The sequence below is a fragment of the Anomalospiza imberbis genome, chromosome 3 (assembly GCF_031753505.1).
Source record: "Anomalospiza imberbis isolate Cuckoo-Finch-1a 21T00152 chromosome 3, ASM3175350v1, whole genome shotgun sequence".
Classification (NCBI taxonomy): Eukaryota; Metazoa; Chordata; class Aves; order Passeriformes; family Viduidae; genus Anomalospiza; species Anomalospiza imberbis.
The window spans coordinates 2,225,666-2,242,653 of record NC_089683.1 but is presented as its reverse complement, the minus strand read 5'-3'; the positions used below and the strand labels follow the sequence as shown (position 1 = coordinate 2,242,653).

General features: G+C 43.5%; 1 protein-coding gene across 1 annotated transcript; it reads right to left on the bottom strand.

Moving 5' to 3' along the window:
- Positions 1-9,599: 9,599 nt before the first annotated feature.
- Positions 9,600-16,602, bottom strand: LOC137471971 (serine/threonine-protein kinase PDIK1L-like). The gene is made up of 3 exons (XM_068186682.1): positions 16,059-16,602; positions 11,426-11,642; positions 9,600-9,835 (listed from the first exon to the last, which is right to left on the bottom strand). The coding sequence occupies exons 1-3, from the start codon at positions 16,599-16,601 to the stop codon at positions 9,600-9,602; spliced, it is 996 nt and encodes a 331-aa protein (XP_068042783.1). The 5' UTR covers position 16,602.
- Between the last annotated feature and the right edge of the window lie 386 nt (positions 16,603-16,988).

The following is a 16,988-nucleotide window of genomic DNA, read 5'->3' as shown; positions in this document are numbered from 1 at the left end:
GGATCCTTCCCTCCAGGGAAGCCAAAGCCATCAAAAATCCTATAAAAATCCTTTAAAAATCCATTAAAAATCCATTTCCCCCCCCAGACTGGGCTCCATTTACCTGGCAGGGTTCCAGCCCCGGCCTCGGATATATCAGATTTCAGGCAAAGTTTTGGGTGGAGCTGAGAGGATTCCCGAGGAAATGTGGGGTTGGTCCTGCTGGAGGCGCGGCGAGGAGGAGAAATTCTGGAAAAGGGCAAAAAAAGCGCTTTAAAGGGCGAAAAAGCGCAGCTGGACAGGGGAAAAAGTGGGATTAAATGGGAGAAAAACTGCAGGAAAAGAGCGAAAATAAACGGCAAAAAAAGGGAAAATAAACAGGAAAAATAAACGGCAAAAGAGTGAAAATAAACAGGAAATAAATGGCAAAAGAGGGAAAATAAACAGGAAAAATGAACGGCAAAAAAGAGAAAATAAACAGAAAATAAATGGCAAAAAAAGGGAAAACAAACAGGGAAAATAAACGGCAAAAGAGTGAAAATAAACAGGAAATAAACGGCAAAAGAGGGAAAATAAACAGGAAAAATGAACGGCAAAAGAGTGAAAATAAACAGGGAAAATAAATGGCAAAAAAAGGGAAAATAAACAGGGAAAATAAACGGCAAAAGAGTGAAAATAAACAGGAAATAAACGGCAAAAGAGGGAAAATAAACAGGAAAAATGAACGGCAAAAGAGTGAAAATAAACAGGGAAAATAAATGGCAAAAAAAGGGAAAATAAACAGGGAAAATAAACGGCAAAAGAGTGAAAATAAACAGGAAAAAAATGGAAAAAGAGTGAAAATAAACAGGAAAAATAAACGGCAAAAGAGTGAAAATAAACAGGAAAAAAACGGCAAAAGAGTGAAAATAAACAGGAAAAAAACGGCAAAAGAGTGAAAAATAACAAGGAAATAAACGGCAAAAAAGTGAAAATAAACAGAAAAAAATGGTAAAAGAGGGAAAATAAACAGGAAAAATAAACAGCAAAAGAGTGAAAACAAACAGGAAAAATAAACGGCAAAAGAGGGAAAATAAACAGGAAAAATAAATGGCAAAAGAGGGAAAATAAACAGGAAAAAATGGAAAAAGAGGGCAAATAAACAGGAAAAAAAATGGCAAAAGAGGGAAAATAAACAGGAAAAATAAACGGCAAAAGAGTGAAAATAAACAGGAAAAATAAACGGCAAAAGAGAGAAAATAAACAGGAAAAAATGGTAACAGAGGGAAAATAAACAGGAAAAATAAATGGCAAAAGCGGGAAAATAAACAGGAAAAATAAACGGCAAAAGAGGGAAAATAAACAGGAAAAAGCTGCTGTTAAACATCAAAAATCTCCAATTAAACACCAAAAAAACTCCAATTAAACACTGAAAAATCCTCCAATTAAACATCAAAAAAACTCCAAAAACCACCAAAAAAACACCAAATAAAAACCAAAAATAAACAGGAAAAAAACACTGTTGAACACCAAAAAAAACTCCAATTAAACACCAAAAAAATCCAATTAAACACTGAGAAACCAAAAATAAACACCTAAAAATCCAATTAAACACCAAAAACTGCAATAAACACTGGAAAATTCCAATTAAATAACAAAAATCTTCAATGAAACACCAAAAAAAACTCCAAATAACACAAAAAAAACTCAAATGAAACACCAAAAAAAACCGATTAAACACCAGAAAATTCTGATTAAACACCAGAAAAATCCAATTAAACACTGAAAAACCTCCAATAAACACCTGAAACTCCAATTAAACACAAAAAAATCCAATTAAACACAAAAAACTCCAATTAAACACCAAAAAAACTCCAAAAAACACCAAAAAAAACACCAAATAAAAACCAAAAATAAACTGCAAAAAAAACGCTGTTGAACACCAAAAAAAACTCCAATTAAACACCAAAAAAACTCCAATAAACACCTAAAAATCCAATTAAACACCAAAAAATCCAATGAAACACTGAAAAACCAAAAATAAACACCTAAAAAATCCAATTAAACACAAAAAATCCAATTAAACACAAAAAAAATCCAATTAAACACAAAAAAATCCAATTAAACACAAAAAAAATCCAATAAACACCAAAAAAAACTCCAATTAAACACAAAAAAAATCCAATAAAACACCTAAAAATCCAATTAAACACAAAAAATCCAATTAAACACAAAAAAATCCAATTAAACACAAAAAAAATCCAATTAAACACCAAAAAATCCAATGAAACACCAAAAAATTCTGATTAAACACAAAAAAAATTCTGATTAAACACCCAAAAAAATTCCAATTCAACACCAAAAAATTCCATTTAAAATCTCCAGTTAAACACTGAAAAATCTCCAATTAAACACCAAAAAAATCCGATTAAAAATCAAAAAAAAATCTGATTAAAAATCAAAAAATCTCCAATTAAACACCAAAAAAATCTGATTAAAAACCAAAAAATCTCCAATTAAACACCAACAAAACTCCAATTAAACACTAAAAAAAATCCGATTAAACACAAAAAAATTTAATTTAACACCAAAAATTCCTATTAAACAACAAAAAAATCTCCAATTAAACATCAAAAATACTCAAATAAAAAATCTCCCAATTAACACCAAAAAAACTCCAGTTAAACACCAAAAATCTGCAGTTAAACACCAAAAAAACCCCAGGTAAACACCAAAAAAACTCCAATAAAACACCAAAAACCTCCAATTAAACACTGAAAAACCTCCAATAAACACCTAAAAATCCAATTAAATACAAAAAAATCCAATTAAACACAAAAAATCCAATTAAATACCAAAAAAACTCCAATTAAACACCAAAAAAATCAAATAAAAACCAAAAATAAACAACAAAAAACCGCTGTTGAACACCAAAAAAAACTCCAAACACCAAAAAAACTCCAATAAACACCTAAAAATCCAATTAAACACCAAAAAATCCAATGAAACACTGAAAAACCAAAAATAAACACCTAAAAATCCAATTAAACACCAAAAAAATCCAATTAAACACAAAAAAACTCCAATTCAACTCCAAAAAAATCCGATTAAACACTGAAAAACCAAAAATAAACACCTAAAAACTCCAATTAAACACCAAAAACTCCACACTGAGAAACCTCCAATAAACACCTAAAAATCCAATTAAACACCAAAAACTGCAATAAACACTGAAAAATTCCAATTAAATAACAAAAATCTTCAATGAAACACCAAAAAAACTCCAAATAACACAAAAAATCTTCAATGAAACACCAAAAAAAAAACCAATTAAACACCAAAAAATTCTGATTAAACACCAGAAAAATCCAATTAAACACTGAAAAACCTCCAATAAACACCTGCAACTCCAATTAAACACAAAAAACTCCAATTAAACACCAAAAAAAACTCCAATAAACACCTGAAAATCCAATTAAACACAAAAAAAACTCCAATGAAACACCAAAAAAAACTCCAAAAAACACCAAAAAACTCCAATTAAACACCAAAAATACTCCGATTAAACACAAAAAAACACCAAATAAAAACCAAAAATAAACGGCAAAAAACCGCTGTTGAACACCAAAAAAAACTCCAATTAAACACCAAAAAAACTCCAATAAACACCTAAAAATCCAATTAAACACCAAAAAATCCAATTAAACACCAAAAAAATCCAATTAAACACCAAAAACTGCAATAAACACTGGAAAATTCCAATTAAATAACAAAAATCTTCAATGAAACACCAAAAAAACTCCAAATAACACAAAAAATCTTCAATGAAACACCAAAAAACTCCAATTAAACACTGAAAAACCTCCAATAAACACCTAAAAAATCCAATTAAACACAAAAAAATCCAATTAAACACAAAAAAACTCCAATTAAACACCAAAAAAACTCCAATTAAACACCAAAAAAACTCCAATAAACACCTAAAAAATCCAATTAAACACCAAAAAATCCAATGAAACACTGAAAAACTCCAATAAACACCAAAAAAACTCCGATTAAACACCAAAAAAACTCCAATAAACACCAAAAAAACTCCAATTAAACACCAAAAAAACTCCAATTAAACACTGAAAAACCAAAAATAAACACCTAAAAAATCCAATTCAACACAAAAAAATCCAATTAAACACAAAAAACTCCAATTAAACACAAAAAAAAACTCCAATTAAACACCAAAAAAACTCCAATGAAACACTGAAAAACCTCCAATAAACACCTAAAAATCCAATTAAACACCAAAAAATCCAATTAAAAACTAAAAAAACTCCAATTAAACTCCAAAAAAATCCGATTAAACACTGAAAAAACCAAAAATAAACACCTAAAAAATCCAATTAAACACCAAAAAATCCAATTAAACACAAAAAATCCAATTAAACACAAAAAAATCCAATTAAACACCAAAAAAAAATCCAATTAAACACTAAGAAACCTCCAATAAACACCTAAAAATCCAATTAAACACAAAAAAATCCAATGAAACACCAAAAAAAACTCCAATTAAAACACCAAAAAAATCCAATTAAACACAAAAAAATCCAATTAAACACAAAAAAAATCCAATTAAACACCAAAAAATCCAATAAACACCTAAAAAATCCAATTAAACACAAAAAAACTCCAATAAACACTGAAAAATTCCAATGAAACACCAAAAAATTCTGATTAAACACAAAAAAAAATCTGATTAAACACAAAAAAAATTCCTATTCAACACCAAAAAATTCCATTTAAAATCTCCAGCTAAACACGGAAAAATCTCCAATTAAACACCAAAAAAATCCGATTAAAAATCAAAAAATCTCCAATTAAACACCAACAAAACTCCAATTAAACACTAAAAAATCCAATTAAACACCAAAAAACTCCAATTAAACACCAAAAAATCTCCAATCAAACACCAAAAATCTCCAATTAAACACCAAAAATAAAATCCGATTAAACACCAAAAAATCTCTAATTAAACACTGAAAAAAATCCAATTAAACACAAAAAAAATCCGATTAAACGCTGAAAAATCTCCAATTAAACACCCCAAAAAATCTAATTAAACACTGAAAAATCTCTAATTAAACACCAAAAAAACTCCAATTAAACACCAAAAAAAATCCAATTAAACACCAAAAAAAATCTGATTAAACACCAAAAAAATCCAATTAAACGCCAAAAAAATTCCAATAAAACACCAAAAAAATCTGATTAAACACCCAAAAAAAAATCCAATTAAACACCAAAAAAATCCAATTAATCACTGAAAAATCTCCAATTAATCAGTGAAAAATCTCCGATTAATCACTGAAAAATCTCCAATTAATCACTGAAAAATCTCCAATTAATCACTGAAAAATCTCCAATTAAACACTGAAAAAAATCTAATTAAACACTGAAAAATCTCCGATTAAACACCAAAAAAAATCTGATTAAACACCAAAAAATATCCGATTAAACACTGAAAAATCTCCAATTAAACACCAAAAAAATCAAATTAAAAACCAAAAAAATTCCAATAAAACACCAAAAAAATTCCAATAAAACACCAAAAAAAATCCAATTAAACACCAAAAAAATTCCAATAAAACACCAAAAAAATCTGATTAAACACCCAAAAAAAATCCAATTAAACACCCAAAAAAAATCCAATTAATCACTGAAAAATCTCCAATTAATCACTGAAAAATCTCCGATTAATCACTGAAAAATCTCCAATTAATCACTGAAAAATCTCCGATTAAACACTGAAAAATCTCCAATTAATCACTGAAAAATCTCCGATTAATCACTGAAAAATCTCCGATTAATCACTGAAAAATCTCCGATTAATCACTGAAAAATCTCCAATTAATCACTGAAAAATCTCCAATTAATCACTGAAAAATCTCTGATTAATCACTGAAAAATCTCCGATTAATCACTGAAAAATCTCCAATTAAACACTGAAAAATCTCCAATTAATCACTGAAAAATCTCCAATTAATCACTGAAAAATCTCCAATTAAACACTGAAAAATCTCCAATTAATCACTGAAAAATCTCCAATTAATCACTGAAAAATCTCCGATTAATCACTGAAAAATCTCCAATTAAACACTGAAAAATCTCCAATTAAACACTGAAAAATCTCCGATTAATCACTGAAAAATCTCCAATTAATCACTGAAAAATCTCCAATTAATCACTGAAAAATCTCTGATTAATCACTGAAAAATCTCCGATTAATCACTGAAAAATCTCCAATTAATCACTGAAAAATCTCCGATTAATCACTGAAAAATCTCCAATTAATCACTGAAAAATCTCCGATTAAACACTGAAAAATCTCCGATTAATCACTGAAAAATCTCCGATTAATCACTGAAAAATCTCCAATTAATCACCCAAAAAATGCTGATTCAACACCAAAATCCTCCAGCTGAACACGGAGAAATGCCGATTACAGACCCAGAAATTGTGATTCTTCACCCAAACTCCCCGGCGAGCCAAACGCGGTTCCGAGGGAGGATCCGGGGCTGGAAATTCCATTTCCAGGGGGTTTTTCCTGGGGTTTTTTTGCCGTGGATGGGAAGAAAGGCGACCAAAAAATCCTTTAAAAGAAGGAATGGAGAAATTGCTCCCGGAAAAATCCCAGATTCCCTGCGGGGATAACGAACAGAACCATGAAACCGCCAAGAGTTGGGATAAAATCAGATTTTTTGGGGATTTCCCCTCTCAAAGGCACTGTACAAATAAATCGAGTTTTGTCCGTGAAACGCGGGGACCGCGCCGGGAGAGGAATTCGGGATTTCCCGCTGGAAAAACCCGATTTTCGCCCGGAGAAAAATCCCGTTTGGCACCTCCAAAACGTCCAGATCCCGCCGGGCTTGGGCCCCTGCCGAGGAAAAACGAGCACAAAGCCCGAATCCCGGCAGCGCTCACCCCGCGCTTCTCCAGCGGGGAATTCGGGGAGCTTCCGCGGGGAAACTCCCCGCTTTTCGGCCGAGCCCTGGGGTGCCTTGAAGGGAAAAACGTATGGGGTTACATCGACGGCCTTCGAATCCACGGAGAAAAATCCCGTCGAGGGCGGGCGGAGGCCCAGAATGGTTTGGGGGAGGCAGATGGTAAATCCCATCCCGGCCCCACAGGGCCGGGCTGCCGCAGGGATTGATCCGCTGGGAATTCCAGCTGGGAATTCCTCCCCGCATCTGAGGGGTTTTCCCGGGGGTTTCGGTCTTTTTTTGGGATTTAGGGGTCTTTGGGTTTTTTTTTGAGGGGGAATTGGGGTTTTTTTTTTGGGATCACTGGGATACCCCAGGAATTCCTTTCCCAGGGAATTCCCTCCATTCCCAGCTCTCCCAGCCTGGATTGGATCCATCCCCCTCCCAGCTCCTCTCTGGGAAGGAACTTGGGGAATTCCCTGGGAATTTGGGACTCCAGGAGGAGTCTCCCTTCCCTTTTCCATCCCAAATCCCATCAAAATCCCTCGGGATGGATCCTTGATCCCAGAATCCCAGAATGGTTTGGGATGGGATCCCTGGACCTTCAATCCCATCCCATTCCCACCCTGACTCCTCTCTGGGAGGAGAATTTTGGGATCCAGGAAGGAATTTCAGGAACTCCCTGGGAATTTGGGACTCCAGGAGGAGTCTCCCTTCCCTTTTCCATCCCAAATCCCATCAAAATCCCTCGGGATGGATCCTTGATCCCAGAATCCCAGAATGGTTTGGGATGGGATCCATGGACCTTCAATCCCATCCCATTCCCACCCTCACTCCTCTCTGGGAGGAGAATTTTGGGATCCAGGAAGGAATTTCAGGAATTCCCTGGGAATTCGGGACTCCGGGAAGGGTTTCCCTTCCCTTTTCCATCCCAAATCCCATCAAAATCCCTCGGGGTGGATCCTGAGTGTCCTGGATCCCAGAATCCCGGGATGGTTTGGATCCTTGGATCCTCAATCCCATCCCATTCCCACCCCAAGGGGAAAAAGAAGGGGATCATTTGGGAAGCAGGAGTTTGGTCCCGATTGGCACCGCCTCCTTTAATTAATTAGCACAATTAACAGCGCGCTAATGAGAGCTGGAGGGCGTGGGAAAGGACGAGGGAACGTTCAGGATCATTCCCATTTTTCTCACTGGAGCAGAAGGAATTTTCACATCCCGGAATTCCCGTGGATGAATTGGATTCCAAAAAAGGCTTTGGAATGGAAATGATGGATTGAGGGACAGAAATTATCCCAGAGTGAAGCAGGAGGGATTTTCCAGAGAATTTGGTGCTTTCCAAGATGAAGAGACACCTCTGGAATAAACACAGGGATTTTTGGAGGTGGAGGAAGCGACCAAAAATCCCTGGAGAGGAGGAAAAAATCCTGGGGAAAATCAGGATTTTTCTTCCGGAAAAAAATTCAGAACTGGCAACAGCCGAGAAGGAGAAGAAATTTCGGAGCTGAAGGACAAAGGTGGCACCAGATCAGGGACCAGGAATGGGGTGGAAAAGGGCAGGATCAGACAAATTCCCTAATTTCTAAATAATTCAATAAATTCTAGGACAAAAAGACTGGAAAACCCTGGGAAGTCCCTGCTGTGTTTTCACTGAATTTTGGGATTTCAACCTCCCATCCAGGCAGGGTCCAAAACCCAGCAAAAACCCCCAGAAATTGGGATCACTTTGTTTTTTCCTCAGTGGATGACTCGGATATCCCATCCAGCCTCTTCCAAGACATCCTTCAAGAGCTTTCCGTGGTAGAGAATTCCAGAGGGAAGCTCCAAACACGGAGGGCGTTTTAATGAAAATAATCAAATTGAGCTCGTTAAAGGAAATCAATCAATCGGAGTTGTGCTCACAGCAGAATTTGGGTGAACAGCCATAAATAATCAGGAATTCTTTCCTCCCCTTCCAGCTTCTCTTCACCCATTAAGGAGGCAAAAAAATCCTCAAAACTCAACAATATTTTGGTCCAAAAATCCTCAAAACTTGACCAAAATTCTGTCAAAAATCCCCAAAACTCAACCAAGTTTTGTCCAAAATCCTCAAAACTCAACCAAACATTTGTCAAAAATCATTAAAAGTACTTTGGTTAAAAATCCTTAAAACTCAACCAAACTTCTGTCAAAAAATCCTCAAAACTCAACCAAACTCTGGTCAAAAATTCTTAAAACTCAACCAAAATTTTGTCCAAAAATTTCAAATCTCAACCAAACTTTGGTTAAAAATCTTTAAATCTCGACCAAATTTTGTCCAAAACTCTTAAAACTCAACCAAACTTTTGCCAAAGATCCTTAAAACTCAAACAAACTTTGGCCAAAACTCTTAAAACTCAACCAAACTTTGGTCAAAAATCCTTAAAACTCAACCAAAATTTGGTCCAAAACCCTCAAATCTTGACCAAACTTTGGTCAAAAATCCTTAAAGCTCAACCAAAATTTTGTCCAAAACTCTTAAATCTTCACCAAACCTTTGTCCAAAATCCTTAAAACTCATCTGAATTTTTTGCCCAAACCTTTTCTCCTGGTTTGGGTTCTTCCCAGGGCAGGATTTTCCAAGCTGCTCCGGGATTCTGCCCTGGAGGAGATTCCCAAAATCCCCGGGAGCTCGGAACGCACCCGCCCGCTCTAGGAGCCGGAGCGCTGCCGCTTCCTCCCGTAGGAAATGCGCCGGATGCGCACTTCCAGCTGGAAAGCGTCCAGCCTTTCCCTGGGATTGGAGGCCAGCATGTGGTGCAGGAGCTGGCAGAGGTCCTCGGGCATGGATTCCTTGTTCTTCAGAGGGATCTGGAGCTTCAGGTTGGGATTCTCCAGCAGAGCTTCTCCCAGCGGGATCAGCTCCTTGCCTTGGCAGATGTAAGTTCCTGCGCAGAGAGAGGGGTCAGGCTGGGACAATCCGCCCAAAAAAAATCAATAATTTGGGGGGAAAAAACCTGGGAATTCTGCCGGGTGGGGGGAGGGGTTGAGAGTTAAACACCAAATTTGCTCAGGTAAAGAATTCCCAAGGGAAGCCCGGCCCAATTTCTCCTCCGAGGCCGGGAGGAGAATTCCTTCTCAAATTTGGTCAGTCCCCTCCTGGTGGTGGCTGGAAATGATGAAGTGGCTCCCAGAGCAGCCAGGAAAATCCTGGATCCAGCCCTGCCAGGATCTCTGTCATTCCAGTATGCTGTGGGTGTGGCTTTTCCCAGGAACTCCCACCCAAAACAATCCCAAACCGGGGTTTTCTGGAGCTCGGATTTGGAAAAGAAAAAATGGGTTTGATCAGAAATTGGGGGAAAAAAGAGATCTTTTAGCTGTTGGAGAGATGACTGGAAATGCTCTGGATGTTCCCAAATCCTCCCTGGAATTGGGCTCATGGATCTGCTTGGCTGGGGATCATCCAGAGCTCTGCAGGAGAATTCCAAGGAGCCAGGAACCAAACTGGGAATTGGATATTCCAGAGACTGGGAATTGGATAGTCCAGAAAGCAAATTTGGAACTGGATATGGCAGAAACCAAAGTGAGAATTAGATATTCCAGAGACTGGGAATTGGATATGGCAGAAACCAAAGTGGGAATTGGATATTCCAGAGACTGGGAATTGGATATTCCAGAAACCAAACTGGGAAGTGGATATTCCAGAAACTGGGAATTGGATATTCCAGAAAGCAAATTTGGAACTGGATATGGCAGAAACCAAAGTGAGAATTAGATATTCCAGAGACTGGGAATTGGATATTCCAGAAACCAAACTGGGAAGTGGATATTCCAGAGACTGGGAATTGGATATTCCAGAAACCAAACTGGGAACTGGATATTCCAGAAACTGGGAATTGGATATTCCAGAAAGCAAATTTGGAACTGGATATTCCAGAAACTGGGAATTGGATATTCCAGAAACCGAACTGGGAATTGGATATGGCAGAAACCAAACTGGGAATAACTGGCATATATTTTTCCCAGTCCTTTTCCAAATCCGAGCTCCAGAAAACCCCAGTTTGGGATTGTTTTGGGTGGGAGTTCCTGGGAAAAGCCACACCCACAGCATACTGGAATGACAGAGATCCTGGATCGCTGGATCCAGGATTTTCCTGGCTGCTCTGGGAGCCACTTCATCATTTCCAGCCACCACCAGGAGGAGACTGACCAAATTTGAGAAGGAATTCTCCTCCTGGCCTCGGAGGAGAAATTGGGCCGGGCTTCCCTTGGGAATTCTTTACCTGAGCAAATTTGGTGTTTAACTCTCAACCCCTCCCCCCACCCAGCAGAATTCCCAGTTTTTAAAAAACCTTTTTTAATTGGAATTACGGAGTGGGTCGGAAACAACCTTAAAGACCTTCCAACCTCAACCACGGGCACCTTCCACCATCCCAAGCTGCTCCAAAACCCCCCATCCAACACATCCCGGGAAAAACCCCCGGGGTGGAAACTCCTGGAAACCCCCCCTCCCCGGGAGAGGATCCCAAAATCCTCACCCAGCAGCTCCTTCTCGGTGTCGCCGTCGCGGAAGGTGATGCGCTCCACCATGGCCCAGAAGATGACGCCGAGGGCGAAGACGTCGGCCTTGGCCGTGTAGCGCCCTTCCCAAACCTCGGGAGCCATGTAGAAGTTGGATCCGCAGGCGGAGGAGAGGCAGAGCTGGTTGACGTTCCCCCCGCCTCGGCACACCTTGCTCAGCCCGAAATCCGCCACCTGGAATTCGGCGGGACAACAAACCGGGGGCTTTGGAGGCAGCGCGGTCCCGCGCGGAACGGGCGGCGCGCGCCCGGGCATCGCGGAAATCCGGGGAGAGCGGGGGAGGAGGTAGGGGGGAACTCTTGGGATCGTGAGTTGGGAACGAGCTGGGTGGGATTCTTGGGATCATGAGTCGGGAATGAGCCGGATGGAATTCCAAGGAACGATCTGGGTGGAACTCTTGGGATCGTGAGTTGGGTGGAATTCTTGGGATTCTAAGGAATAAACTGGGCGGAATTCTTGAGATGCTGAGGAGTGAGCTGGGTGGAATTCTTGGGATTCTAAAGAATGAGCTGGTGGAATTCTTGGGATCATGAGTTGGGAATGAGCTGGGTGAAATTCCAAAGAACAATCTGGGTGGAACTCTTGGGATCGTGAGCTGGGAATGAGCTGGGTGGAATTCCAAGGAATGATCTGGGTGGGATTCTTGGGATCCTACGGAATGAGCTGGGTGGAGTTCTTGGGATCCTGACTTGGGAATGATCTGGGTGGAACTCTTGTGATTTTGAGTTGGGAATGATCTGGGTGGAACTCTTGGGATCGTGAGCTGGGAATGAGCTGGGTAGAATTCCAAGGAACAATCTGGGTGGAACTCTTGGGACTGTGAGTTGGGTGGAATTCTTGGGATTCTACGGAATGATCTGGGTGGAATTATTGGGATCATGAGTTAGGAATAAACTGGGTGGAATTCTTGGGATGCTGAGGAATGAGCTGGGTGGAATTCTTGGAATTCTGAGTTGGGAATGAGCTGGGTAGAATTCTTGGGATCGTGAGTTGGGTGGAATTCTTGGGATTCTGAGTTAGGAGTTACCTGGGTGGAATTATTTGGATTCTGGCTAAGGAATGAGCTGTGTGGAATTCTTTGGATTCTAAGGAATGATCTGGGTGGAATTCTTGGGATCATGAGTTAGGAAGGAATAAGCTGGGTGGAATTCTTGGGATCATGAGTTAGGAAGTAATAAGCTGGGTGGAATTTTTGGGATTCTGAGGAATGATCTGGGTGGAACCCTTGGAATTCTAAGGAATGAGCTGGGTGGAGTTATTGGGATCATGACTTGGGAGTGAGCTGGGTGGAATTCTTGGGATTCTATGGAATGAGCTGGGTGGAATTATTGGGATCATGAGTTGGGAATGAGCTGGGTGGAACCCTTGGGATTTTGAGTTGGAAATGAGCTGGGTAGAATTCTTGGGATTCTGAGGAATGATATGGGCGGAATTCCCGGGATTCTAAGGAATGAGCTGGGTGGAACTCTTGGGATCATGAGTTGGGAGTGAGCTGGGTGGAATTCTTGGGATCATGAGTTGGGAACGATCTGGGTGGAGCTCCTGGGATTCCGAGTTAGAAATTACCTGGGTGGAATTCTTGGGATTCTGGCTAAGGAATTATCTGGGTGTAATTATTGGGATCATGAGTTGGGAATAATCTGGGTGGAATTCTTGGGATTTTGAGTTGGGAATGAGCTGGCTGGAACTCTTTGGATTCCCAGAGTTGTGATGTGGGAGCTCGGAATCATGGAATGGCTTGGGCTGGGAAGGATATTAAAAATCATCCAATATTCCCTGCCATGTCCCAGGTGGATCCAACCTTTCCTTGGACACTCCCAGGGATCCAGGGATTCTCTGGGAATTCCAGCCCAGCCAGGAATTCCTTCCCAAATCCCAACCCAAGCTCCCCTTTCCCAGTGGGAAGCCATTCCTTGGCTCCTGGCCCTCCAGGCCTTTCCCAAATTCCAGCTCTCCTGGAGCCCCTCGAGGCGTGGGAAGGGGCTCCAAGGTGTCCCTGGATCCTTCCCTTCTCCAGGAGAAAATTCCCAGACCCTGGAAAGGGCTCTGAGGAGTTTCTGGAGCCTTCTTTTCTCCAGGCTGGACATTCCCAGCTCCTGGAAAGGGCTCCAAGGAGTTTCTGGAGCCTTCTCTTCTCCAAGCTGCACTTACAAAGCCCCTGGAAAGGGCTCTGAGGATCCTTCTCTTCTCCAAATGAACACTCCCAGCTCTTGGAAGGGCTCTGGGGAGTTCCTGGATCATTCCCTTCTCCAGGTGAACGTTCCCAGCTCCTGGAAAGAGCTCTAAAGAGTTTCTAGATCATTCTCTTCTCCAGGTGAACGCTCCAGCTCCTGGAATGGGCTCTGAAGAATCCCTGCATACTTCCCTTCTCCAGGTGAACATTCCTAGCCCATGGAAGGGCTCTGAGGGTCCTTCCCTTCTCCAGGTGAACACCCCCAGCTCCTGGAAAGGGCTCTGAGGAGTTCCTAGATCCTTCCCTTCTCCAGGTGAACATTCCTAGCCCCTGGAAGGGCTCTGAGGGTCCTTCCCTTCTCCAGGTGAACACCCCCAGCTCCTGGATCCTTCCCTTCTCCAGATGAACTTTCCCAGCTCTTGGAAGGGCTCTGAGGATCCTTCCCTTCTCCAGGTGAACACTCCCAGCTCCTGGAACGGGCTCTGAGGAGTTCCTAGATCCTTCCCTTCTCCAGGTGAACACTCCCAGCTCCTGGAAAGGGCTCTGAGGAGTTCCTGGATCCTTCCCTTCTCCAGGTGAACACCCCCAGCTCCTGGAACGGGCTCTGAGAAGTTCCTGGATCCTTCCCTTCTCCAGATGAACTTTCCCAGCTCTTGGAAGGGCTCTGAGGATCCTTCCCTTCTCCAGGTGAACACCCCCAGCTCCTGGAAAGGGCTCTGAGGAGTTCCTAGATCCTTCCCTTCTCCAGATGAACATCCCCAGCTCTTTGAAGGGCTCTGAGGGTCCTTCCCTTCTCCAGGTGAACACCCCCAGCTCCTGGAAAGGGCTCTGAGGAGTTCCTGGATCCTTCCCTTCTCCAGGTGAACACCCCCAGCTCCTGGAAAGGGCTCTGAGGAGTTCCTGGATCCTTCCCTTCTCCAGGTGAACATTCCCAGCTCCTGGAATGGGCTCTGAGAAGTTCCTGGATCCTTCCCTTCTCCAGGTGAACACCCCCAGCTCCTGGAACGGGCTCTGAGGAGTTCCTGGATCCTTCCCTTCTCCAGGGAACACCCCCATCTCCTGGAAGGGCTCTGAGAAGTTCCTGGATCCTTCCCTTCTCCAGATGAACTTTCCCAGCTCTTCGAAGGGCTCTGAGGGTCCTTCCCTTCTCCAGGTGAACACTCCCAGCTCCTGGAACGGGCTCTGAGAAGTTCCTGGATCCTTCCCTTTTCCAGATGAACTTTCCCAGCTCTTCGAAGGGCTCTGAGGGTCCTTCCCTTCTCCAGGTGAACACTCCCAGCTCCTGGAAAGGGCTCTGAGGAGTTCCTGGATCCTTCCCTTCTCCAGATGAACATCCCCAGCTCTTTGAAGGGCTCTGAGGGTCCTTCCCTTCTCCAGGTGAACACCCCCAGCTCCTGGAAAGGGCTCTGAGGAGTTCCTGGATCCTTCCCTTCTCCAGGTGAACACTCCCAGCTCCTGGAAAGGGCTCTGAGGAGTTCCTGGATCCTTCCCTTCTCCAGGTGAACACCCCCAGCTCCTGGAACGGGCTCTGAGGAGTTCCTGGATCCTTCCCTTCTCCAGGTGAACACTCCCAGCTCCTGGAAAGGGCTCTGAGGAGTTCCTGGATCCTTCCCTTCTCCAGATGAACACCCCCAGCTCCTGGAACGGGCTCTGAGGAGTTCCTGGATCCTTCCCTTCTCCAGGTGAACACCCCCAGCTCCTGGAATGGGCTCTGAGAAGTTCCTGGATCCTTCCCTTCTCCAGGTGAACATTCCCAGCTCCTGGAAAGGGCTCTGAGGAGTTCCTGGATCCTTCCCTTCTCCAGGTGAACACTCCCAGCTCCTGGAAAGGGCTCTGAGGAGTTCCTGGATCCTTCCCTTCTCCAGGTGAACATTCCCAGCTCCTGGAAAGGGCTCTGAGGAGTTCCTGGATCCTTCCCTTCTCCAGGTGAACAGCCCCAGCTCCTGGAACGGGCTCTGAGGAGTTCCTGGATCCTTCCCTTCTCCAGGTGAACACTCCCAGCTCCTGGAAAGGGCTCTGAGGAGTTCCTGGATCCTTCCCTTCTCCAGATGAACACCCCCAGCTCTTTGAAGGGCTCTGAGGGTCCTTCCCTTCTCCAGGTGAACACCCCCAGCTCCTGGAAAGGGCTCTGAGGAGTTCCTGGATCCTTCCCTTCTCCAGATGAACACCCCCAGCTCCTGGAACGGGCTCTGAGGAGTTCCTGGATCCTTCCCTTCTCCAGGTGAACACCCCCAGCTCCTGGAACGGGCTCTGAGGAGTTCCTGGATCCTTCCCTTCTCCAGGTGAACATTCCCAGCTCCTGGAAAGGGCTCTGAGGAATCCCTGCATCCTTCCTTTCTCCAAACTGGACACCCCCAACCCCCTCAGACCAAACCTCCGCGCCCCCTCTCCCTCCCCCATCCCCCATCTCTGCCCACCTTGACCACGGGGCCGGCGCGGCCGTGGGCCACCAGGATGTTGTCGGCCTTGAGGTCGCGGTGCACGATGCGGTTGCGGTGCAGGAAGGCCACGGCGCTGCTGAGCTGCCGCATGAAGCTGCCGTTGAGGCGCGCGTCGGGGCCGCGCGCCAGCAGGAACTCGTTCATGGTGCCGCCCTCGCAGAACTCCGTCACGAACCACAGCGAGCAGGCGGAGCGCGGCTCCACGCAGCTCCGGCCCTTCAGGCACGTCTCCACCAGCAGCAGGTGGCCGCCGGACCTCGCCTTCTCCAAGGGCTGGAAGAGGCGGCCGCGCTGCAGGATGCACTCCTCCAGCTGGATCACGTTCCGGTGCTGCCGCTGGACGCTCTGCAGCGCCCAGAATTCCTGCAGGGCCAGCTCCACGTTCTCGGGGACGTGGCACGGCATCCTCTTCACGGCCACGCGCCGCTTGGTGCGGTTGGCGATGGCCTCGTAGACCACGCCGTAGCTTCCCCGCCCCACCTCCCGCAGGACGCTGTACTTGGCTTCCTCCTCAGCCATTCCGCCCGGGAATCAGGGCTGCTTCGGGTTCATGGCAGGAAAACCTGGGAGAGGACCCAAGAAAAAAATAAACTTTTAAACTCAAACTCTCCTGCTAAACGGCCTCCTGAGGAGAGGCAGCCGGAGCCATATCCATGGTAACTCGGGGCCGCTCTCCGGCACAATCCCGGCGGCACAGCGGGATCCGCCCTCCCGGGAAGCGCCATCGATCCGTCCGCGGCGAGAGGAGCGGGGTAAGGAAGGAGAAGGGCTCTGCGGGCACGTTCCCTGCGCGGGGGGCGGAGGGAAGGCCAGACCTCCTGGGCCACCGGGATTGACTTTTCAATAAACCAAGCTGGCCACAGGTGCTGGCCGGGCTCTGAAGCTTCCCCGGCTCTCGGTTGTCTT

Coding starts and splice junctions, on each gene's coding strand:
- LOC137471971 (XM_068186682.1), bottom strand. CDS start 16,601: ATGGCTGAGGAGGAAGCCAAGTACAGCGTCCTGCGGGAGGTGGGGCGG. Junction 11,643..16,058: donor GCGCCGGCCCCGTGGTCAAG/GTGGGCAGAGAT, acceptor GCCGAATTCCAG/GTGGCGGATTTCGGGCTGAG. Junction 9,836..11,425: donor CACCGAGAAGGAGCTGCTGG/GTGAGGATTTTG, acceptor CTCTCTGCGCAG/GAACTTACATCTGCCAAGGC.